Below are 25,923 nucleotides of genomic sequence, written 5' to 3'. Positions count from 1 at the left end.
ACAATTCATACTTGGAGGAACTTAACAGCTGAACACAAGACAGGAGGAGAGAGGCATTCTTAAGAACACCTCTTCACAAATTCTAACAGCATGTGTGCTGGAAGAAAGCAGCAACAGAAAATTTGCCCTTAATGATTTGATCATCTTCAAATTTGTTTCAACTTAGGAATTAACAAGTGTTTTAATGGCTGAGTGTACTGAACATTGCAAGATGTTTTCTGTGAAGGTGACCATTTCTGAGAAGAACATGATACATGAACACAGAAGACACCCGCAATCTATTACTAATGCAGGAATTCTTCCACTCCAGACTTTCCCAGTCTGTGATCACGCAACACTCCCACAGAGTGAGACTGCAGACGATGTCTTCTCCAAGGGCAGGCTTGCATAGCTCTGTTGGTTTCAGTGGGCATGCAAAAAACTTTAACTTAGAAAAAAACTTAAAACAGTTCAAAAAGAAGTCATTGAAAGTATATTAATATAAAAGTACTTAACCACAGAAAAAAAGGGGGGGAAAAAACACGGCTATTTCAATGTTACTCTAAGGCATTTATAACAAGTCACAACATTTTCCTGTTACTGGGCTGTAGTAATTTTGTGCAGACTAAGACAGTCTAATCCAGTAAAAGATTGGGTTCTACGCACTAACTTTATAAAGGGATGTATGTTTACTAACATCAGTCTGAAGTAACAACCTGTATTATTTAAAGTATGACATTTGTAGAAGCATCGCTAATGGGTTTCTTGTTAAAGTTTGACTGTATCTTATTTCTCCTGCTTGTCTCTTCTGGGCTTCATTTTAACCATTTTACTTTTACTTTCTTATAACTAGGTGCAGTGACTTTAGGTTTGGTTTCAGGTGGGTTGATGGGGAGGAAGAAAGTTTTGCATCCATTTTTTCCTGTTGCTTGTCCACCTATACTATTTTCTATCACACTATGGTCCTTGACTAAGCAGTTTCATCCAGCTGAGAAGTAACGCAATGGTTCCCTAAAATACTATAGTTGATATCCAGAAAGGATTTATCTGTGCTACGGAAAAATTTTGCTAGTTCTACAGATTGAGTGGCTTTTACTGACATGGATCATTACTTCTCAATATCCAGTCAAAAGCTTTTTTGCACCGCACTAAGTTCTGCCTCACTAAGTCTGGATACAGCAAATTATTTTTTAATTTGAATGGAGGCAGGAATACAAGCAGAAAGAAAGATACAGAGTCAATGTATGTGTTATCTTTTGCATTCTTTGTTACTTCAAATGTTCTTTCAGAAACAGGAATTTTTCATTAAGGTAAGCTTCTGCTTCATTTCTTACAAATTATCTTACATCTCAGACTAACAAGCAAAGCCTCAGGATAACTTAAGAGGTTTCAAAGGAACCATAACAGCATTAACCTAATGCTTTAAACTTAATTTGTCACATTCTGTTTTAACAACCAAGGAGTAAAACATTTGATGACATAGCTTGCTTTTTTGTTTGTTTTTAATTCAAATCAGATTGAAATTCCTCCCAAAGCAGTACTAGTATACTTACAGAATCAACTATAGGCAGAGTGGCTTTAGACTCAGTCCACCAAATTGTAGTGCATACCTGACTGACAACACTGGATAACTTGACATTTAAGTGTCTGGTAATTGTCTGAGCAGTCTCATCTGTACCTCAAACTGAGTAGTTTCGATCAATATTCAAATGTCTTGCAGTTACCAGTTCATTGATCTAGAAGGATAGAAATATATACTGCTGTTAAGGAAAATACAAAAGCAGCAAATACTCTTAACTTCAGTTACCCTTATACAACAGCTTTCACCATGATTTTTTCAGTCCTTAGGTATCAGTGATAAATCTTTACCTATCATGCAACATCAAGAACTACTTCTAGATAGAACCTAGAACTACTAGGTAGAACCAACTATGTTGCTGTAACTGCATAAACGTATTTTAAAAATACTGCAAAGCCATATTAAACAGGTAGGACATTACTACAAACATTGCTTCTTCTGAAGCCATGGACCATGGCATTTTTCTTCATGCAGTGCTTCATGGGACAGGCTGCAGAAAACCGATCAGCTGGAACACACATATTCCCTGAAGTTCACCTGCAACAAGCATTTCATCATCCAACTAATATGTTCAGGTATATTTGGACGCCTATTATCCCATCATAATTAGGCAAATTCACAGAGCCAAACAAGTATGCTAACCATGCTGGATTTCAGTATTATGCATCAAAAAAGCACCCCAAATTAACAAGGCTTCAGGCATCTGCCCTGAAAAACAAAAGTTTTAACTCAAGCTCAGCAAAGTTGTAAAGGGCAAGATCTTCCAACACAGCCTTTAGAAATCACAGAGACACAGTTACAAGCGTTTCCCACAGTATAGTACAAGTTTAATTGTGCAAAAATACAGTCATTAAGACTTCAGCTTTGTTGTTAACTGACCACAGTTACAGTGATTTACATGTACTGAAACTGGTATTGTAAGTGGAGCAAATACACCATAACTGGTGCCGGGACATGAGCAGAGGTTCAGTACATTTAGATACTGTTCTGAAATTATTTAGATAACCAGTATTTAACTACCGTACATAAAGACAATCAAATAAAAGACATCTAAAATGAAAGCTAGTAGCAGATTAATGAAATTTAAGGTTACACTAACTGTAAAGGACACATAATATGGCTTAGAGAGATTTCCCCAGTGATGGCCAAGAATCAGCCTGCAATACGGCAGGTATGAAGTCTAGCTCCTCTTCATTCCAGTATATATTGTGTTTCAGCAAAACTAAAGACTTCCTCATGTCACTATTTATTTCAAACACAGGAAGACAAAGCATTACAAAGCTTTAAAATTGTGTTTAAAACTGACACCCTAATGGTGTTGGAGAAGAAATAACTGAGAAATTTCTATTTTTAAAGAGTCCTACTGCAGCTGACACACAATATAATCCCAGAGCTTAATCATTTGGCTCCACCACTTCATAAAACAAAAATATCGCAAAATACACCCAAAAGGAATGGTATTGCTGAATCCCCTTAGCCCTGTTAAAATCTTCCTATAGTGCCTACATCACTGAGAATAAAGTAGTTTTCAATGCAATTCCTCTCCTTGCACATTTGAGTTTTAACATAACTGGATCAGACATTCTTAATTTTATTCAGTGCAGCTACTTTTTGGTCTTAACAAATCTATGTGCTTCTTTCACAAGTGTTTCGACATCTTCATTATCCTTGTCTTCTAAACTTGGTTCCCAATCAGAATCTTCATCAGTAGGTTCACACTCCTCTTCCTCATCGTCTATGAAGCTGTCATTAAGATCGTATTCATTTGGTTCACCATCATTGTCACTGTCTTCCTCCAAAGCCCTTTTTCCTGTAGGGACAGAAAAGTAATAATATATTCATGAATCACAAATGTAGAAATAAAAAGACCATCCAGAGACTATCTAGTTAACCTGTCTCTAAAAGGGAAAGAATCAACTAAAGCACCAATTCTGACAATTTTCGGTTAGATTTTCAAAACTCACGAAACATTTTACCACCTCTCTGACACCTACTGCAGTGCTTATCTGTCTAGAAAGCTTTCCCTAGTGGCTTAAATCCAAATTTCTCTTCACAGTGAAGCCAGAAGCCTATTACTTGTCTCTTTGCAGCATGTTTTATTTCATGTTTCTTTTTCTTTTTTTTTTTTTTTTTTTTTAATCTAGGCTACACTACCTTTGATTTTCCCCTTATCTGTCATGCTTTCTGTACATCTGATCTTTGATACTCTTTTCTGGAATACAAGTGTTTTTCACAATGTCACGGCCCAAACAGAGCTCCAGGTAAAGCACTGACCATTCTGGACAGACATAAGGTACTATGTGCTTAACCTACAATCATCTGGTTAATAAGAAAAAAAAGAATCAACACTATGAACGCTTTTCATAGCTATGTTTCTCAAAATATTGAAAAAGAGCATTAAGATACCGCATATTACAGCCCATGGCCTGTTTCTGCAGAACTACTACTTAAAAGCTAAGAAATGATGTAGCTGATCACCCTTCATTGCACAGAACACAGTATATTACAAATTACATTTATTTTCTCTCTCCAATTTACAACGATTCCGCGTCCCTACTCTGTCCCCTCCAGGGCACAGACTGCAAGTCCTCCCATCCATGTACTGTGTCCAAGTATAATGTCCATCCTCTGCTCCCTGTGCAACACTATCAGACACAATACTCACCTGTTGTCTCTAACCGTAATTCTCTGAGAGCTGTCACAGAACCAGGCTGGTTTCAAACAACTGTAAACAGAGGCCACATTTTCTACTACCACTTTGAAACCAGTATATGGCCTCCTAACTGCCAAACCAGAGTTTAAGTTGATTAGCATACAACTTCCTGGCTTCTCTCTCTAGTCTCTATGATCACACCCATTATTCATGATTTTCAAGAGCCACATATACCCCGAGACTGGATCCCAGGGTGTGCAAGTTTCTAAGTACTATTTAACTTCTGTTTATCTTGAAATGAAAACACCCTTTGTCACTGGTATTAATGGTATCAGATCTACCTTCTAAGCAAAAGACAACAAAAAAGGAATACACATTGCAGCCTACTTCTATATATAAACGTTAAGAAAGATGTATTGTTTGGTGTCTGACTATTGCTAGATGGCTATTTTGCCCCTACATTTTGTCTTCATTCATACACACAGAAGCTATTTTATACTCTCATTCTCTGAGAATCTTACACAGCTTTTATTTCCTGGTGTTTCCTGAGGCTCTCGTGACAGAAAATAATCTGCTAGACCCCTCACCTCTTAAGTTCTCAGCTTGGATCTACACTGGATAGTTTGTGCTTCCTTACTGAACAAGGGTTAAGGAAATGCCAAACACTGAACACTTCTTTTCCAAGCTGAATGCAGCCTACCTGTTTCTCAGTTCACTTAGCCTATTTTCTTATACAGTCTTCTAACCTTCTATCTTCAAAACTTATCATTTTGCAGTGCATTTGCCTTCTGCCTTCATACTATTTCACAATATTCTGTATTGGCAGGAATCTAAGACTAATAAACCTCTCTTTACAAGGAATGGATGCTGCTCGCTTCACATTCCCAAGCTTTTTTTGGACAGCTTGTCTTGCAGTATTTCTTTAATTGTTCAAATATGTTGGCAAATTCACCCATTTAAACCAATTCTGCTATTTGGAGCATTGATTTGGCAGCAGCTTTGTACAGACACTACCATGGCAGTAGTGCATTCTCCTTTTATTTATCAGCAGCTGTGAACTTTCAACAAGTTTATTCCCACTGCTTCCTGATTTTGATAGACATGCTTATTAACATGTTCTACAAGCTTACACTATCTCCCTTTTTTCACTATTTCAATTTTATTACGTGTGCACAGTTTCTCATTAACCACACTGCATTAATATGCCGATCATGTTATCCTGTCCTTAAGTCATATCCCTGAGTAAAACCATATTCATTCCTCTTCTCAGCCTCTGTATGTTTTCCTTTATCTTGCGTAGAGATAACCTGTCAACAATCTCATAAAGATAATTTGTCTGTTGTCGTTCTGTCAATTTTTGTCATTATCTGTCATATGAAATTATAGATACATATTTTTCCTCAGCTGTAGACCCCAGTCCAGATTAATTTTTATGTCAACCCTAAGTATTTCTTAGCAACCTGAGGTCAAAGCCCCAGATACTCAAGCTGTGTGCATGTGGTGATCAAAAGAGAACACCAGTATCTTGCGTAGTCAGATCCCATCCTCTATCAGTTGCATTTTTCACTAGTGGGAACATTAGTATTCCAGAATTATGTTATCGTCTGATTAATGTTTTATGATCTCTAGCAATTCTCATCCAAGGATTCCTAAAGCATTTAGAGCATTAGCCAAGTCCCTCAAAGATGCACTATTTTATGCGTAAATTGTGTTATAGAGACACTGAATGACCTCCTAGAATAACGTCGGGTACATGTGACAGCCACAGATAGAAGTTGAGAAAAATTCCTAAAATTTACATTCTTTGAACGATTGACTGTGCACAACCTAGCAGAAAATCCTGAAAATGCCAACTGACAATGTGAGCTGCAATCCACTATAATGCTTGCTGGTTTGTTGTCCATCAGTCTTCAGATGAAGTTAATCGCTTCCATGTTTACCCATACCAGCAGAATTTCTTATAGGAATCCCAGCCCATGGTGTTACAGAATGAATCGTCTCAGAGGGGGAAAGGTCATAACAAAGATGCTAAATATGGCAAGAACAAAATCCCTCTTCTCAGATTACACTTACAAAAATAAGCCCAAGACCTACTTAGCAAAGAAAAGCCATTCTTCACTTTCACAGCACTTCAGGTGGTATTTTACAATAGAAATAGGAATTCTGGCAAAGTATTCATTACTTCCATCAAAATACGTATTTTGCTGTTTTCCTAAAAACGTAGGAGCATACCATATTTTTCCTCCCTGTAGGTCAATGCTTTTAGGTTCTTGTAGTGAATAATGCATTTCTTTCCATATCTTCACACTCCACCTCTTTCTGTTACAGTTTAATTCAGCCCTATAGCCCCCAAAGCAGCTCATTAAACACAATTCCGCCTTTTCTCTGATACCACATTTATAAAGATGACCTTGAAACTTTCTCTTGAAATATAGGCTCCATAGGGAGACAAGCTTACTGACCACCTCTTTAAAAAAAAATCTGGAAGTTAGTTGCTTAGCTTGCTGGAAAAACTAGGAAGAAGTGTGCAAGAGAATGCTGCACGATCCACAGCAATAGCATGTCATTCATCTAGGTACTGTCAATTTAGTAGTAACAATTTAGTGACAGCACCAACTCTTTTTTCTTCTTACTTTCTCCCTTACATTATAGCTCCCTTGGATTATATCTCACAACATAGATCTCATTCCCTACAAGCAATTTGCAATCCCTTTGGTGGCAATTAGCCTAAAGACATTAAAAACTAAACATGTCAAATGTCACAGTCAGTATCCTTTCTTCATGTCTGCTGGAATTTAAACATATTTGCATGTAAATTAATTCTGCTGTGCTCAACAGTGCAGCAGTGCCACACAGCATGAAATAAAGGTTAATGGAGCCCTGTCTGTCTGTGTGACCTTGCATGGCTTAATGTGGCTGCCTCAGATAAGAACTTACTGAGTCTAACCTTTTAAGAGCTTTGCCCTAAAGAGAACTAAGCAAGTTAGTCAATAAGACTTTGGGGAAAAAAGAGTCAGCATTAAGAACAGTATTTTAATTAGCAAATTCCCTTTCGCTCCCTGTGCGGAGAATATGATTTTTTTCCTGGTTCTTATTTAGTATGAAGAGTTGATTTTCACTTCCATGTTCAAGCTTCATGAGTTCACAAGATAACTCTTTTCTATATATAGCCATTCTTGACTGGCCACCTGCTGGGAGGTGTGCACATGGTATCTACCATTCATGTAAGGAAAGTGAAGAGTGAGTATCATTAGACTTTCAGACTGCTCTTTAAAGCTCACTTTTAAATTATTTTAGAAAGCTTCACACATGGAAGCTGAAACAAAAGAAGTCTGGAAACAGACCTGAAGGTTTTAAAAACCTGGAGTCTGTACACATGCAACACATAAATTAACATTGTTGACAGCAGCAAAGCAAGCTAGGTGCACTGCTGGCAAACAGAAGATATATTTGGATAGAGTTTTAGAGTTTACATCATAAAGAGAGCCTGTGCTACTACATAATCCCCACTGAAGACTTGAAACTGAAGAAAGAAGGATACGTATGTAGTCTACAGCAAAAGCTGCCCCCAACTCGAAGGCATTAACCTTCTTCTACACTTCAGCCCTAACAAGACAGTACCTCACTTGAAACAGATACCTCAGAGTACATATAAGAAAAGCTCATTAGCACAGATATTATTTGATAGTTAAAGGACAGTGCAACACAGAAGGAATATATAATGGTTTGAAAAGCAATCACTCTTCACAGAATCTTATCTAGTTGTATATGAAGTATCAGGTCCTTCTATCCAATTACAACCCTTGTATGTATGGAAAGAGCATACAATTTAGCCATGTCTTTTTCAAAGGTGAAACATCAGTTTGATTTCCTGTCTGCTTCCAGAGAAGTACAAGTATGCTCATCCAGGTAGCTTAGCACAAACTGAATTTCAGCACTACTATTTGTAAAAAAGCAAGCAGGGTTTCACTGAAGCGAAATAATAGTTTTTTCCTCAGGTAAGTATTATCATCTGCATGACTTTTAAATGACCCAAAAAACAAAGCAGGGTAGACATGGATGCGCCCATTCACACAATTAGAACATACTAACCATTCTTTGAAGTTCGCTGTCGGGTTCGTCTGTCAGTTCCTAATGAAATAAAAGTTACTAGTGAGGACAGAGTACAATCTAGTAGCAGTCATTCACATAGACTGTGAATAAGCAACCGATCTATTAAAACGAACACTGCAATGAGTATGCCATGTTCACAAGAGCCCCCCCCCCCAACAAAAAACTATTCTGTATTGAATGATTCCTGAGAGATTCACCAAATTAACTTTTTCTTGCAATTATAAACCATTCCCTCCCCACAACGATCTCACTAAGACTGGTATTATTAAACAAAAAATTCAAGTACTTCAAAGTATTTAAGCATTTTACACCATTGCTTCAGTAAATGCAATTTCTCCTTACTAATGTCATAATCCCAATTGTTTAAGTAAACTACATGATCATTACGTGTCCATAACTGTACTGCCATGAGTTGTTCTTTATTGCATTGGGATTTCACATGGAAAAAAACTCCAAGTGCAATACTCAAAAAAAAGTACAAAAATGCAAATTTCGATTTGAATTCTTTAAGAACACACAAAACAAACAATCTCTCTATATTTTTCAACAATTACGGAAATAGGAAAGACTAGTACAGTTCAGAATAAGGAATCAAATTCAGTTTTAGTTATATTAAAGGAAGGAGGCATTCTTGCTATTTTTACTTTAGAGCATCACAAGACTTAGAAATTGTGTTACCCCAGAAATTCCTATCAAAATAAAAATACAAAGCAAGAATGAAATCTCAAGATATAACACTCCTCGCAGCTGAAGCATTTCTGTGTACATATTTTGCTATGGGGACAGGAGAAAACAGGAGAAAAGCTGTAAAAATAATTTATTGCAGTATCCATTCTAAATGTTGAACACTTCAGTAGTACCTACGCATATTCCCAGTTTTCATTCTTATTCTACAGATCTGAACAGAGGGTAGAGATCTGGTAATATCACAGCATGCCATGTACATGGTATATGTACAGCCATTCGTGAAACTATTTAGATGCCGCATGGCGTTGGTTTTTTTTCCCCCAATATCTAAGATACAAGAGCATACAAACCATGTCAATTCTCTGACCTATCTTGTCTCACTTCAGTCAATAAACACTTGAAGTGAGCGCAAGTCTGAAGTGGCCAAGCAGCCTTCCTTATTACAGACAATGGCAAGACCTCAAGCTTAAAAACAGCAAGAGTGCAATGCAATGCAGAGTAAGTTACAAATAGTGTTTTTCGTTTCCAGTATCTTACAGCATTGTAATCCAAAATTTTTGTATCCATTGCTGGTTTGTTCCCCCACATACAAGCACTTTGAATTCTATTGAACAAGGTGTGATATTACCTGGAGGTGCAGTGTGCTTGTATTCCAGCTTATGCTGTGGATTCTTCCTGCAAATAAAACAGCAAAAGCATGATTTGTCACTGGAGGCCCAGACCTCCTTGGTATTTTGTGCATATAGTCATAGATCAGAAAGCAATGAACGTCCTGAAACGAGAAATTAACTCATCAGCAAATTAAACAGTTTGGGAAAATTGCAGCATTTATAAAGAATTGATTGTCTTAAAGGACCACACAGGAAGGCCACAGGAAGAATTACTCCTTTCTACAGTATGCTGCTGCAATCCAATAAGTTCCATTGCAACTTTGCATTGTCTTCTACAGAAACAATAGCATCAGAGCAATGAAAGAAAATTTGAAGACAACATGCTCTTGGACCTCCAAAATATGCTCCCCTCATTCAAACTGTGACTAACACAGGTAATCAACACGCACCAATTTAATTCGTCCCTCCCACACCCCTCCCAAAACATTTATCCAACGCTGGATAAAAGAAATTAACTTAGTTTAACTTGTGTTGTGCTTACCTTGTTAGCATACTACAAGGCTTTTCTCAGGACTGCATGCTAAAAGAGTTTCAATCCCATTTATTTTTGCTCCAAAAATTTAGATGTTTCTAACTCTTTAAGAAAACCAGTTCAGTTAGGTTATTTTCTGCTTCTGAAAATAAATAGCAATTAAAGACCACTATTCCAAAATGACACTCCCTTTGGCACTCCCTGAAACTTGAGACGAATTTATATAACTGCAGTGTGCATATACTTCACAAAATACCTTTGCCACAAAGACTGCCTTTGTAAAACCATTTGCTTATGTGTTTTATTCTTCAACAGAACAGAATAAAGTTACTCTTCAGCTAAAAAAAAAAAAAAATTATTTTTATCACTGCTTGTAACAAATTCAGAAACTTCAACCAGATTTATAATTCTACCGGTACTGCCAACCTGAAGTATATTGTGTACACATTGATATTTATCTGAATGAAAAATGGAAATATTGCTTCCTACAAAAAAAAATAGGCAGTTTTTTTCTGCACCATTTCAATGTTTTATTACTATCATCAGTATCAGACCATTCAATCCTAAATCAAGACATCATGTTTAGATCATTCTCTCAATTACACTCACTTCAAATAGTAGCCAATAAATAAAGACAACAAAAAATATAAGAAAACTCTTCAAACTTCATCTGTTGGTAAGTTTAAAGAATTAGCATTGTTTCATGAATGCCTCATATTCTCTACCCCAAAAGAATTAAATACAGATCAAGAAGTCATGAAGTTATATACAGCACAGAGGTTGTCTTTTCTCTGTGTTTTGTTTTTGGATAAGTAACCACTGCACTGCTGAAAAGCACATTGGTAATTTCATTACTGGCATAAACTTTTTTTCTGCATTAGCTAAATATAGTATTTTTTAAAAAAAACAACTACCCTCTTTTTGTTACTTTTCATAAAGCCACTCTTTAGTATTATCATCATCATGCTTTCTGGAAGAGATTGTAGAAAATGCTCAGACATGATCTCTATTAAGAGCAGCTGTAAGTTTCAGTATGCTCTCCCAGAAGTGCTATTTCCTCAGAAAATAGGCTTTTCTCCATTGTGCCAACTACACAGTAGCCATTAAGATTCAGATTGAATATTAAGAACTATTTCTTTACCATGAGGGTGGTCAAACAGTGAATCAGGCTTCCTAGAGAGGTGGTTGATGCCCCAAGCCTGTCAGTATTCAAGAGATATTTGGACAATGCCCTGAATAATACGCTTTAACTTTTAGTTAGCCCTGAAGGGGTCAGGCAGTTGGACTCAATGATCTTTGTAGGTCCATTCCAACCTAACTGCTCTAAGATCTGCTAAATAAAGGTGTAAAATCTAGACAGTAAAGAAAAAAATATAGTAAAACTGTATTTTTCAGAAAATCAGCAGTGCTTAGAAGAAAGTGCAACACAGTGAATTCTGGATTCTACACTGCTGCTACCTGAATTATGCTTTCTATCAAATACTGATAAAAATAAAATAGAGCTTTTGTATAGTTTCTACATGCTTTATCAAATTTTAAACTAAAAATGATAGATCATGAAAAGCACGTAGGAATAAATTGTTTTTGTAAAAGAATGGTTAGCTATACAATGAGAAGTGAAAAGGGTCAATTTCTATGCTACTGAATACTTTACAGAAGTCAAGAATTCATGTTTGCTAGGCTGAAATCACTACCAGATGTTTTGCAAATATTTTGCTGCTCTGGAAGTAGCAGTCTATCCACAGTAAACTTTGGAAAGCAGCAAGAATTTAAGAAGAGCCATAATAATACACTACCCTCACGAGTTAACATCAAGAATTATTCATTACTCTAGCATCACTAACTCCAGGGGAGAACAGTCTTATTCTATAAAATATGGAAAATTATTTATTTACTGCTTCTTACCTATAACAAGCGGTTCCATACGGACATTCAGGACGGTTATCATCGTTACCTTCAGTTAAAATATCTGTTTCATGATAATCATCATCGTTAGGGTGACTGAACTGCTGAAAGTGAATGGGATTCTTCCTGCAAAAAGATGAATACGTATATTGAGAACTGACTGTTCTGTTTAAACATGACAAGTGGAAATAAGAATGGCATTACTGAGTAAGTGGCAACTCGTTTTTTGATCACTACATAAATAGGAACTTTTACTGTTTAACTTTATGCAGACCCACTTTCAGGATAACAGAAGTTAATTTTTGTCTCAGCACATGCTCCACAAGAAGTTAAAATGGAAATTTTCCTATTTGCCTTCAGTTTTTACCTTTCAGATCTCCAACACATGCACAACCTACTGAAGTAATCATACAGCATGAATCTTGCTCAGTGGCTGACTGTGGAGCTACAGAAGCTTTATATAAAGCTACTAACGAAGCCTCAACTTGAGTCAGAAGGGCCAATGTATGGTAACTGCAGAAATGTAGACTCTCTGCACACTTGGGAGATTATGTATAGCTTCAGACAATCTGTCTCAACTACTACTTCTGTTGCATATGCAAGTTATTACTCACTTGAACACCACCACATTACTCCTAATGTCCACTGGACAGTACATTGACCATGTTGTCAAGACTGCCGTGGCTACGATGACTTTTTTTTGAGGTATCCAATTATAATCTGAGCAATAAGGACAGGAACTTGTATGGTTAGGACCTAAGGGCTCTGCACATAAGCTGAGTCACAACAGTGTAAGCAATGAGAGCACATCCTTTTGTTCTACAACACTTACACAAAGAGCAAGTAGTAAATACACACAGATCACTGAAAGAACATTTTAACTGCTTCTAGTCAATAGGTTTGCATGCACACCATACAAGACAAGGCAGCTGTAAATGCCACTTAGAGAACAGTTAGCTTTATAAAACTTTAAGTGATGATAAAAAGAACACAGAAAAACAACTGACTTCATGAGAAATTCATGTAACAGACCAGAACACACTACAAAAATTATAAAGTTAACATACTGTTACTACAAGCAAACCTACTTTTTCCCTATGATTTCTTTTAGGAACACCTTTTCCAAGCATAACTTTTAAAAGCAGGGAATATGAGATATTTTAAAAAATGATTTTCCAAAAGACTTCCACAAACACTTCAGTGATTTACCATACTAACTCCCTGAGTATATAATCTTCAATGTGTTTGTGCAAATTATAAAAGTGAACTGCTTGCCTCAGGCAAGACGAGTGACAACTTAATATTGCAGGATAATTACTGTTTTAATTTATACTTGTTACAGCTGCGTTTATAAACAAAGCCAGGGAAAAAGCTAGCTGCATATAGAGCTTCCCAACTGTTCACAAGTATTCTTTTCTTTAAATTCACAAATACCTGCTACGAACTTCATATGGAACAGCTGATGTTCATTTCAGCATTTCAACTACCACCGCAAGAAAAAGTTGTTCTGTTACAGCTTTGTAAAATGATTAGTTAAGCACTGTGAGCTTTACTAGCCATTCAGGCCTCCTTCTAGGCATTTGAATAGGATTAGAAATTTAATATCAATACTTTTAGACCCCATTTGCCTGGTATCTTTCACTCAAGGAACACAAAAAGCAAACTGAACTCTTCAACGAACTAATTATGAAAAAATACAGCATCCCTTGGATATATTTACACAGGTGACAGTTTTCTCATCATGGTCTTTTCTGTTAATTTCTGCAACCTACAGGATAAGTAAATACTGTTTCACTAGAAATCATTGCAAGGTTGCATTTACTTGCCACTTATTCCAGCATGAGTTCTCAGGAAATGTCACTTCTTATACCAAATTCAGGCCTTACGGAGCTGACTGCTCATTTCTTTTCCCATTTAAAAATAAATGAGATGAAACCAAATCGTTTTACTTGCTCTCAGTTCTAAATGCATAAAGCTAAATTAATAGCAAAATTTGCAAGAACTTAAAGTCATCTGAGACATAATTAATCTCCTCAAGGGAATATGGAAGCAACTAATGTTCTGTGAAATATTTTTTGTGTTTTTTTTTTTTCCTAGAATAAGATAAGATACACATTTCATTGCATTCACCGAGGAAAGAAGGCCTAATAGCTACCACTTAGACAAACTACTGTATTTTAGGAGATGCACATTTCCTTTCAAAATATTTCTTCAAAACCTACTTGAGCAACAAAGTTCTTATTTTGCTCCTTATTAAAACAAATCCAAACAAACCCCAAGAGAATAAGGGAAGAGGGAGGAAGAAAAATGAAGGGGTTTATATGTACATCCCACTTACTAAATCCTTAGGCTTACGATTCTTCGGGGTGGTAGATGATGTTCCACAAAATGTGTGTTATCTATGGAGCATCTTAAACATGTTGTACTTCAGATGCTCAGGATTAGTACAAACGTCATCTTTTATCTTACCTTTACCTGGATAACTTGTGCTTATTCCACTCCTATGTGTTGTCCAATGATATCTAGCAAAACAAATATAAGCAGAGATGTGCATAGCTTGTATAAAGTCAGCATCCCATCTCGCAAAAATCTAAAGCTTACGTGCACATCTCTTCCGTTCCGTTTGTTTTGAATTTTTAGGCACTAGATATTTAACCTGTTGTAATATTTAGATATTACAACTAAATATGCTACAACTTGAGTTGCGCTCCTATAACTGCTCCCTCAACTTACGCTTAGATTTTGGAAAACAGTTTAGAGAAAGGCCTGCTGTATGCTGGGAGTAGCAGCATTAGGTCAAAGCAAGAGCAACAAGTAGGGAGGACACAACGGCCAAGAAGGGCTAAAGGCCAAGAAGCTGTCATCACCTGCAGCTCGCTGCCTCCTGCAGCCATCACCCTTGTCTACTGATTGTCTGGCAGCCTCTTTGGAATCCACTAGCTTATGGAAATGGCAGAGAAAAACTTCCAAGCTGGAAGGTACAAATATGTCAGCCTAACCAGAAAGCTTTTGGAGTGGATCCAACAGCAGCCAGGTTGCTGAGGTTTATATGCTGCCTAAAAGCATATTTTAAGAATAAAGTTATGACAGATTTGCATTCTCATAAACAGTCATATTAGCACACCCCACAATTACTGCAATTTTGCTATGCTTCACAGGAGCTCTGAAGTTGCAATGCAGAAAACCATGCAAGTAGAAATGACAAGAATCAATGAAATTGTCTCAAACCCAAGTCGAATATTGCTCAGTGAAATATTTAGGACAGCTTTTCATCTGTGCAACTACCAAAAGTAACTTAAAAGTATTCCTAAAAATCAGAAGATGGGGTTTCTCCCATATCTCACTTTTCACAATCACAGAGGCACCATTCACATAGGACACACCTAACGTTTATTTTCTCAGCTACTACAGAAACTGATAGAAAAGATGTAACGGATTGCCAGCACTAGCTATAAAGCCATAGAATTCAAGCTTGAAGTTATGCCACAACTGTGCACATGTACTATTTTTGAGTTCCAAATTGCAAGTTTTATTAGAAAACAGAACTCAAAAAAAAAAAAGAAATACAAGTTTTCAGCTGCTGGATTTACAAGTTTAAGGTGAAAGGAAAAATAATAAGTTTTCATAAACAAAGAGCAAAATGTTTGAAACAATGCACATACAAATCCAAAGGTTTATTGTGCCCTGCTCTGACAGCTATGGGAAAAAATTATACACATTTAGTCAGAACACTGTAGTGCAAACAAGCAAATGAATAAAAATATGGAGAATTGTGGGTTATAGTTTCAGTGATGAAGGTCTACCACACCTTCTAAGCGACCCTTCAAAAAGGGGGTTGGCTTTGGATCTTTTGCTTGTTTGTTTTACATTCCTTCTTCTTCCAACTTTGGAAAAGCAAGCAACAGACAGGAAAAAGAAGAAAAGTATTCAAAAAGCTAGCCACATGACAACAAATACGGTTTTGTACAACGTACACAGAGCACTTCGCCTCCTAGCGGTAACAGCAGTTTGTTACAGTTTGGTAAAGCTTCAGGCTATCTCAGAAGCAGAATCCAATACTGAAATACGATGACAAAAAAGAATCTCTGGAATGAGACGTGGATATCAACCTCAATTCTTTCAAAAGCATTGTTTCCAAATCCATAAATTAGTAAACTGAGCCACAGGTTCAGAACTATTTCCAAGATGTTTGTATTTCTTAGAGAAATCAATAAAAATAATAGAGCTAGCATTTAACCCTTTCAGATCAGGCTGTTTTACTACACACTTACCAAAAGTGCTCTTAACAGGAGCTTATAAAATAAAGACAAATTCTGAAGAGCACTTAGTCTATGAATAAACAACATTTTACGAACAACAAACATATCTGACCGGAGAGTATTTGCAAAGCCTAAGGATTTCAAGAGGGTTGGTGGTCTGGGGTTTTTTTGTTTGTTTTAAAACAGATTTACTTCACCCAGAAAAAACTTCAAGGAAATGCCACAATTACCAAAACAACACTCACATAAGATGTTGGCCCCTGCAGAGCAGCTTGTTAGATAGTGTTAAAAGATATTTTTCACAGGGCTAAGCGATGGAGACAGAAACCAACTACCCATTGTACTCAAAAGAGCACTCAAGGCAGCTCCTCTTCCTTAGGAACTCAAACTATTTTTGCTCAAGAAAAATGCTACACAATGAAAAATTGAATATGCTATAGATTATTTCCTTTAAAGCATCCATTCACAATACACTTTAAGTACACATTCTGTTAAAAATACAGGTAACTGAAATGACTTGCTAATCTCATAAAGTTTCCTCGAAGTCAAAGCTGATGTTTTTGGTACTTCATACTTACAGAGTAAGATTTTCTTGTGTATTATTCCATGACATGCTTTTTCTTATAACGTGGTACTTTCTGAAAGTATTGCTGCCAAAAGTTTTAGAATAAAGACCTAAGAACAAACATGCACATGCAGATTCCTATTCCACACAACTTTAACTAAAATTTCCTTTCTTAAACGTTAGAAATCATTCAGTATATCAGAGCATTAAATCAGCTTAACCCCCATACGTGGGAAAGCTAGCCTGAGAGGAATTAAAAGTAGCTGGGCAAACTAAATGACGCATTTGTACTATTGGATCAGCTTAATTGTCTAACATTTTCATTATATTCATTAAAGGCAAAAATAGAGGTACATGAAAAAGATGCATGAAAACTAGAAATTTGACATGACTTAACACAGCAGCTTTAAGCTTTTGATTTACAAAGTTATTTGCACATTGAGCATATACAACAATACATTTACTTATGCTAGTCACTGGTCTTCCTACTCTTCAAGCCCCCTGAAAATCACTGGGCCCACTGGCCGCTTCCTGGATTAGCCTCATCTTTTGTACTTCTGATTTATGTGGTTTTATCCAGAGCTCGAAGTTGCCTTCTACAACAGTTCTCTGGCCATTGGTCTGGCCTCAAAACCACCACTAGGTTTGACTTAGCAACAGGTGGCGCTCCAAATCTTTTTCCAGGCAGAAGAAATTAGCAGGAGTGCATACACTAAGTTCCGATGTTTTAGAATTCCCCTGGAACATCTGTGTCACACGGAAGATATGTACGACAGATCTTTCACCACAAATTGAGTGTTAGACAGGGAAGAAAAAAGATTTCCACTTGAAATACACCAAAGAAGCTGACCAGGTAGGGGTTGAAAAGGAATATGCAAGTATGCTTATTGTATTCCCAGGGACAAGTAGAAGCTGAACAAGAAAACCTGACTGGCGAAGTTATAGTAAAAATAATTTTTGATTACTTGGGGATGATAAGACAGTATTTTAAACATTCAAATCATAAAGCATGCAATTACTTCAATAAATACAACTCTCTCCTGTAAAAGTTTTATCTGCTAATAAAACAAGCCTACAGGTCCTATGTTGGGCACCGCAGCCATTTACACCTCTTTTCCCTGCTGGTACCTGTACTTGGTTAGTACATGCAGGTTTGTTATTTCTTTTCTTTTTAAAAATGGACCTCTTTTTTTTTTTTTTTTTTTTTATTTCCTACAACACTTTGTTTTGTAATTTGCTGAAGTACTTCATCCCTCTTTTGGGTTTTATTAGCAGTTAACAAGACCTCCTGGCTCCTCCTTTTACACTTTTAAAGCTGTATTTACACCATTTATTTCTTATCAGTCCCATGCTTACCGAAAGACTTTTTTTTTCCCAAATCAAACCTTGCAGTGACATTCTTGTTTTCTCTTCCACAGCTAATAAGTTACTTCTTAATAGTATGCTAACTTAAGCTAGTTTTAATTTTGTTTTACCTGTAACAGCCTGTTCCATACATGCAAGGTGTCCTCTTACGCTTGATCTGTTTGGAGCTTTCTGAAGCATCTACAGTTCTGGTTGTATCAGAAATTTCAGTCTCATAATCCAGATCTGCATCAGGCTCATGAGTCCCTTCCTGGGCACCAAAATATTGGGAAATCCTGCCCCAGAGAGCTTGTTGGCTTGTAGAACCAGTGATCTGTTCTTTGTTTTCTGATTCCTCAATTCTATTTGTTTTATTGGAGATCTGACCTGTTGTTTTAGACCGTTTACTATGCAGCTGCCTATCATTTTTCTCCATAGCACTTCCAGTTTTTTTTGTTTCAGTCTTGCCATTTCCTTCCATGTTTCCCATGGTACTCTCAAGAGGAAATCCAGATGCATTCTGTGGAACAAGGTTACATTTTGAACAACCTGAAAATTTACACTATTCAGAATTAAAAGCATTAAGGTCAAACTCTATCCCATGTTGTCATTCCAGTTCTCAAAATCTTCTTCTCCACTTTTCATAGTCAAAAAAGCTGCTACACACAGCTGCCAAATGGAAGGTTTAGGTTAAAAAATCACACACACAATATATAGAAAAACTTATCCTAGAATTTCCATCCTCAGCTGTGGTTCCCTCACAACATGCATAAGCACCTCTCTTACCACCTCAACCTGTAAACAGTCTAAGCATTTTAGTTTAACTCTAGATTAAAAGTACTGTTCCTTAAAAATGAATGTGGGTTATACATGTGAGGATATAGTAATCTAGAACATTCCTGTATGAGAATCAATTTTAATTATTAAGTGCCAAAATATACTGGAGATATATATACAGATTAATATTATTTTTTTTAATGTGTATGAGAGATATATGGGAACCAATACATATACACCTTGAGCTTAATCCTTCCCCGAAGATATCTGCAACACTTCAGCTCATGACTTCAAAATAATAAAAAAAGCTTGTCGGGCAAAGATAACAGTTTTGACAAATACTGCATTTTAAATTAAAAATATGTATATATAACACTGAAAGTAAGAGACACTTGCTTCAAATAAAGAATAGGAGGAGAAATAACCAAGACAAAAACAATGTCCCAGTAACCAAGACATTATCTGGAAGCACACCTCTATTGAAGGCTGAGCTACTTTGATACACTACGGAACTATTCAAAGGTTTATCCTCTCTACAGTTCCTTCTCTGAAGTTCCAGCTCCAGTAAACTTATACTTCGTTTTCACTGATGTGTTTGGCAGGGACTGAAAGTCAGCTGGTAGTTTTCTATTTGATCTTGTCCCTTTCAATGCAAATCTGACAACATGTAAACCACAACTGAAGACAATTATATATGAACAGCAATGTGATTAAGAAAGTACAAATTCAGCATTAATATCAAATGGTCCTGACTGCAGTGTATTTAGTGAGTCAACTCAGGGACAAAGATGACTTTTATGAGGCTCCCAAACTAAATGCTTAAACAATTGCAATTTAGGAAGTAAGCCTTCAGGTGCAAAACGACGCTTTTTCTAACTTGCTGCTCCCACTAGTGACTTCTCACTACTACATACTTTACTCTCCTTAGACATACAGAGGAAGATGATTCAACACTATCAGAGTTCTTATAATGACTCATTAAAAAACTGTTCGTAATCATGGAAAAAACAAACAGCATTACTTGCACTCATTATAACGTGTCTATGACTGCACTGCCATCTGTGGATGGCTGGCACTGTGTGTTAGGATTCGTTTCACTTCTTGCCCTACAGCAAATTTCCTTCAGTCAGCTGAAATGTGACAGCAGAAGAGTGATTTTGGTTTTGATAATAAAATTTAAATGTTTCAGTTTTCTATGACTTATTCGTGCAAGTAAAAGTAATAATTATTTTTCCTACAAAGCTCAGAAGGCAATTTCTTACACTATGCTTCAGATAAAAACTATTTATGAAATTTTGCAGTTTCTAAGTATGAAGCCATACTTATTTTCTCCTATTAAATAAAACAATTAATTATATAGTCACTCACCTTACAATTTGACAAAGAAAACAGCACTGCAGCTAGTATAAATGTTCCTCGCCAACAAAGCTCACCATTCAGAACACTTTTTCAGATTAAGAGATCCTGTTATATTAAAACTACCTTGACGGGTAAGCTCAAACTCTCCACAAGTAGATCATTTCATTAACCTCAAGATTAAAATAATAATAATAATAACAACAACAACACACCACTTGTCCATGTCAGAACTGATAAAGCATACAAACGAATAGCATTCTATCAAATCCTATAACAGATCAAGGCAATCCTAGAGCTAGAGGCTAGGAACTCTAGGTTGTTCACTTAAAAATCAGTAAAAGCCTTAGTTTGTTCTCACCAGAAGGTGTTTTGAGGATCATTATCAATGACAAACATCTTTTCATTATTAGCAGTGTACTATCAGTAAGTATGTAACTGTCCATAAACGCAGTTTTACTTTGAAGACATACAGCCTTCATTAACCAGTCGGTAGGACTGAAGTCTGTTTGCTCATGACCACAGACCATTCTGGATTTCAGACAACTTTCTTTCCTTTTTTGATTCCTGTTGAAATAGCATAAACACATTCTGCCACCTTTCTACAAAATTTAGCAGTTGATGAGGCTTGTATCATAATTTTCTGGCCATAAAACTTAACCAGTTAGAATGGCACCACTTTGGGGAAAAAGTCCACAACTGCGTTACGTCAGTGTCATACTATCACCTACCGCTGAAAAGGGTTCTCCATAAAAACAAACCAAACTCCAAGCCAGTTAGCATGGCTAGCAGACCAGTAATTTGGCCCATGCCCCTCAGGCCGCCTGCTGTAAAGCAGAAAGTCTGGGATTTCCATGGAACATGCACAACCTAGATTCCAGGTCCCAAGAAAGAAGCGCAGAAAAACACTTGTTACCAAGTCTCCAAAGGCATCCAGAATCCTTGCAGCAGAGCTGTCCAATGAACTGGCATTTCAAAAACAACTGTTAAACACAACAAATCACAAGCAGAACACATAATTAACATTGCAAACCCAACCTTACACTATGACATTGCCAACTAGGTTCTTATTTTTGAAATACAGGTTTTGCTGTGAGCAAAAAGTTACCTCAGATGAAGGGGGGGACAAACAGCTCCTTTCCTCTTCATCTATCAAATTCTCTTCAATTTCAGAAGCTAATCTTTTTCTCTGCAGCATGTTTACATCTGATTTTAATGATTCCATATTGCTTTCTCTCCTTTCTTGGCATTTTATCTTTCTAGTACCTAAAAAAAAAAATAATAATACTTTTGGAACACAACTTCTACAGTGAAATCCTGACTGCAGTAGAAATCTAAACTTATATCTGCGTAGAACACCAGGCAAGAAGTGTGAGGAATAGCAGCAGTTGCACATGCAACTTCCACAATTTTTTCCACTTCCTGTACTCCCAATTTAATTCTGCTTACAGGAATAAAAACTACTTTTTAGATTGAAAAAAATTCAGAGAAAGCTTGTTGGAGAAAAAAGGGGGCAAAGGATATTCTGGACCAACTGTATCAGTATGACTGACAATTAACCTGATCAGCTCCTGCTGTGTAAATGGTAAACAAAATACCCTAGGACTTTTTACTACTGACCTTTCATATAAATATCACTTCAGATTACCAGCTTATACAAGCAAATTAATTATGACATAGTAGAATCAAGGTATGCCTACTTGCCTAGAGAATCACATCATACTTTATTATTTCATCAACCAGTAACTGACAGAGAAAGTGAATGTTGTGTCTCTCTTTGGAACGCTTCATATCCTAGAAAACAAGGAGGTCTCTGTGCTGAAGTATCTTCTGCGTATACAGCCAGGAAAAAGCTAGGGCCATGATACCATTTTTGTTACGTTTCCATCTGCTGCAAAACGCGTTCAGAAAGAAGAAACTGATATTAGGAGAACCTAAACTACAATGGAATAAATTGGTTACTTGTATGTGGAAAAGGCCAGGAATTAACAGTACAGAAACTGTGTAGAATTTACACCCTTTGCAAAACATAAACATTTTATAGAAAAGGACTCCACCAGGACACCGCATTGTCAGGTGTCCAGAAAGAGTACTACTACCTGGCACAGACAAAAAAACACAACAAAAAATAATAATAATAATTAAAAAAACACTACCAGGGGGAAAAAAAAAAAAAAACACAACAACAATCAGAAAGAGCCCTGTTACATCTCCTCTGTCATTAATCATATGGACAACAGAATTAAGTTTCTGAAGTCTCTGTCTCTTGCCAGGCACAGAACATGGAAAAATAAAGTAATGAATTAGTATTTTCTACCACCACAATTATCATTTAAGAAAATGAGATCAAAGCGCATCAATGTGTAGTGGCATGCAAACCTACCTCCTTTCACTGCAGGCTTAGAAATCCTCTCAACCAGGAGGTCACTTTCCAGCATCCAAGACGGAAGCACCCTCTTCCTTTGAATAGATTTTGACTGTTCATTTTCATCATCATCACAAGGAGGAACCTGAAACATTATTTACTGTTTAGTTCCTTTTACTAGGTACAAAAGAGGAGATAAAAACTAGAACACAAGTTTGTGCGTGATTATGTCCTTCACACACAGCCTGGATTACTACAGTAAGGGCTGACATTTATTGGACTTACTTGTTATCTACTGTACAATGATGTTGCCCAACGTATCCCTATTTTAGCACAGTGATGATGGATATACAACAGAAGCTTTAAGAAAAAGAATACTGTACGGAGCCAGAGGGATTATCAGACTTTCTGCAGGCCATTTTTACTCAGTAACAATAAAACCAACAGACAATGCTAGCTTTGAAAACACTATTTTGCTGGACGAAATGCTGGCTGCCAGGGAAAAACAGAAGGGCTGTTTACTTGTGCATTTGTTAGGATTTTGACACCACCACTCCATCACAGATATATGATTCAAATGAAACAGGCTGCTAGTACACTCACAGCCCGTACAAGGCATCTACAGTCTAACTATAGTATCTCCAGATATAAATTTCAGAGTCTTTTACCCTGGCTGGAAGAAGAGCCATTTGTTACCCTGGGCCTTCAAACATACTTGCGAGCAGTTATTGATACACAGACCAGAATTTAAGACTGTTTTGCAGTACTATGTTCAGCTCTAATATTGTTATGCCAAAATCTTCATGTAGAAATAGCTACATGATTTTTGTGTATTTCAGAGAACAAAATGCCGTAACATAATCATCATAAACAGAAATACACAATAGAAATTTATTCACTTTTCAGGAAAAAGAATTTAGAAAACACCTTTGCTTCGTTTTCAACACATGCTTGCAAATATTTAAAAAATTAAAGACCCACCAGAAGCATAGAATTAGAGTCATTTTGTCTTATTTTTGCAATTCCCTGCATCTCAGAGGTGGAACACGACGGCTCTACTAATGACAGACTACAGGACATCTCAACAGGATGAACACTTGCTGCTGCTTCTGCAACCTCTGGATTGTTTCTGAGAAAACAAAGTAATTTTGTTGAACAAACTCATCATAAATATGAACACGTACTTTTAACCTGAACAGAGGCTGATCTGAACTTTTACCATGAATACACTTCTAAATAGAATCTAACATACTCTTGCATCAACTAACAAAGGAAATCAAGATACCTTCTTGTTTAACTTCCATTGAAAGAACTTTGAATGAACAATTTTCCAATCATTGCTGATCCTTACTGTAGTGTTTCTGTTGACCGAGTATCTAATTTGTAATAGTCAATGCCATGATAAAACTTTGATGAAGTTGAAGTTACAGCTTAGAATTTGTTTTTACTATAAATCAGTTTAATTGCTTATATTAGCTCCCTCCTAAATACGAATTGCTATGTGCTTCTTACGAAATAAGAAACACAGATTTTTTTGTACGAATTACCTCCATTTACTTCTCACTTTCATCTTTGAATTCAAAAATGTTATTTGACTTTACAGACGTAACGACTCAAATTCTTTGATCAATTTCATGCTGCATTTAAGACATTTGCCATTGGTCATATATTAGAAAAAAACGGTTTGCTGTGTGCTAAAGTTAAGCAACATTTGCATTACTCAAAACCATTATATTTCATTTCAAGAGAAGTTCAACTCATCCTCAAATTTAACACTTCAAAGAATTTACTGAGTGGAGGGACACTAAAAACAAATCCAAAACCCCACATTTCTAGCACTGAGACCATTTGTCAATTCACCTCCTAGACTTCATGGTTTGTGGGCATACCTATTCAGACCTTAAGTGAGAAAGATTTTACTTAACGGTAAGAAAAAGCCGTTAGTGAGAACAGCGTCATTTTTTGCAGGTATTGATACCTTACTGTGCTCTCCACAGGATGAGCAGAAATGACCTTGAAAATATATTTGTCAACCAGTAGGGAAAAGCTATCACCAAATTTCAATGAGTGCCATTCATGTGCTTCCAACGGCAGAAGACGACCATTCTCAGGAGACTGATAAAAGCATGGATTTACATGAATCTGTGAGATAGAAAGAACAATCAGCATTTTTTTTTTTTAAGATTAAAAAAGCATGTACATATGTTTAGCATATATACAATATACAAAAATACAAAAAGCATGTACATTATGTTTCTATAACTCCCTCCCACAGTTCTGTCATATACAACAAAGCCCTTATACCACAGTAATAGCTACAGCAATGCTGCAATGTTGAAACGTTAAAGACAAAAAAAGGCAGATACACGAGTTACCACTAACTAGTTCAAATAGTTCTGCTTTTTTTTTTTTTTGGTTTGTTTTTAAATATCTACAATTGATCCCTAAAGTTTCAATCCAAGCTGATGAGCACAACACCACAAAAAAAAAAAAAAAAGATTGCATGAACTGGTGTTTTGCCTATTACTTTTCAAGTTTACCTGCACCACAGGTAAGCAAGCTCCTGGCAGGTTTCCCCTAGAGGAGAGGGCCACAGGTCAAGTTCGCAGGGCTACCATTATATGGATTAGAGAACAAGGATATGAACTGCCATTTGCATTCAAATCCTATGAGGCAGTCACAGAGAAAAAGCCATGGACCGAAGTGATGCCCAAATCTGAGAACCACCAACCACAGCACAAATAACAGGTTTGTGATACCAAAGCAGCTCGATTCAGCCCTCCCAGCACTGGTGACCAAAACAGTCATTAATCTATAAAAAACAGAAACTACCACAATCATATCTCATACCTCAGTATAGCCTATGCACAACATCCGAATCAACTGCAACTATATAAAGATTTGACAAGTCAACTATTGTACCAACATTTCAATTTTTTAAAAAGAAGGCGGCTTGATTAGGTTTATTACAACTGAGTTTATTTGCAAAAAGGACATGCTTTGATCAAGACGCAAAAGCTGTAAATTCAGAGAGATTTCTGAAGAAGAGAGAGGCAGTCAGTATAGAGAATGGATCCCTGTCTCAAAATTGTAAACAGGACTACATAGTAATGATCAAACCTCTGCAGTGTTTTGTTTTCTTTTAATTCACCCAACAACTCTTCTGCAAGAGAAAGTTAGTAACGTTACCTACAGACA

General features: G+C 36.5%; 1 protein-coding gene across 5 annotated transcripts in view; it reads right to left on the bottom strand.

Moving 5' to 3' along the window:
* Window positions 1-25,923, bottom strand: part of APLF (aprataxin and PNKP like factor) — a 44,441-nt gene that overhangs the window by 15,377 nt on the left and 3,141 nt on the right. For 4 of the 5 annotated variants that reach the window (XM_066993393.1, XM_066993395.1, XM_066993394.1 and 1 more), the window contains exons 3-11: window positions 24,704-24,867; window positions 23,707-23,854; window positions 22,744-22,870; window positions 21,469-21,626; window positions 18,359-18,747; window positions 12,060-12,185; window positions 9,640-9,686; window positions 8,304-8,342; window positions 1,590-3,368 (exon numbers count right to left, since the gene is read on the bottom strand). In XM_066993393.1, the coding sequence (XP_066849494.1) occupies window positions 3,163-3,368; window positions 8,304-8,342; window positions 9,640-9,686; window positions 12,060-12,185; window positions 18,359-18,747; window positions 21,469-21,626; window positions 22,744-22,870; window positions 23,707-23,854; window positions 24,704-24,867 (1,404 nt within the window). In that variant the 3' untranslated portion in view covers window positions 1,590-3,162. The other variant, XM_066993397.1, reaches the window with a different exon arrangement.

This window comes from Anser cygnoides, chromosome 3 (genome assembly GCF_040182565.1).
Source record: "Anser cygnoides isolate HZ-2024a breed goose chromosome 3, Taihu_goose_T2T_genome, whole genome shotgun sequence".
Lineage (NCBI taxonomy): Eukaryota > Metazoa > Chordata > Aves > Anseriformes > Anatidae > Anser > Anser cygnoides.
The sequence above is the reverse complement of the archived record's forward strand: the minus strand, read 5'-3'. Positions and strand labels throughout refer to the sequence as shown.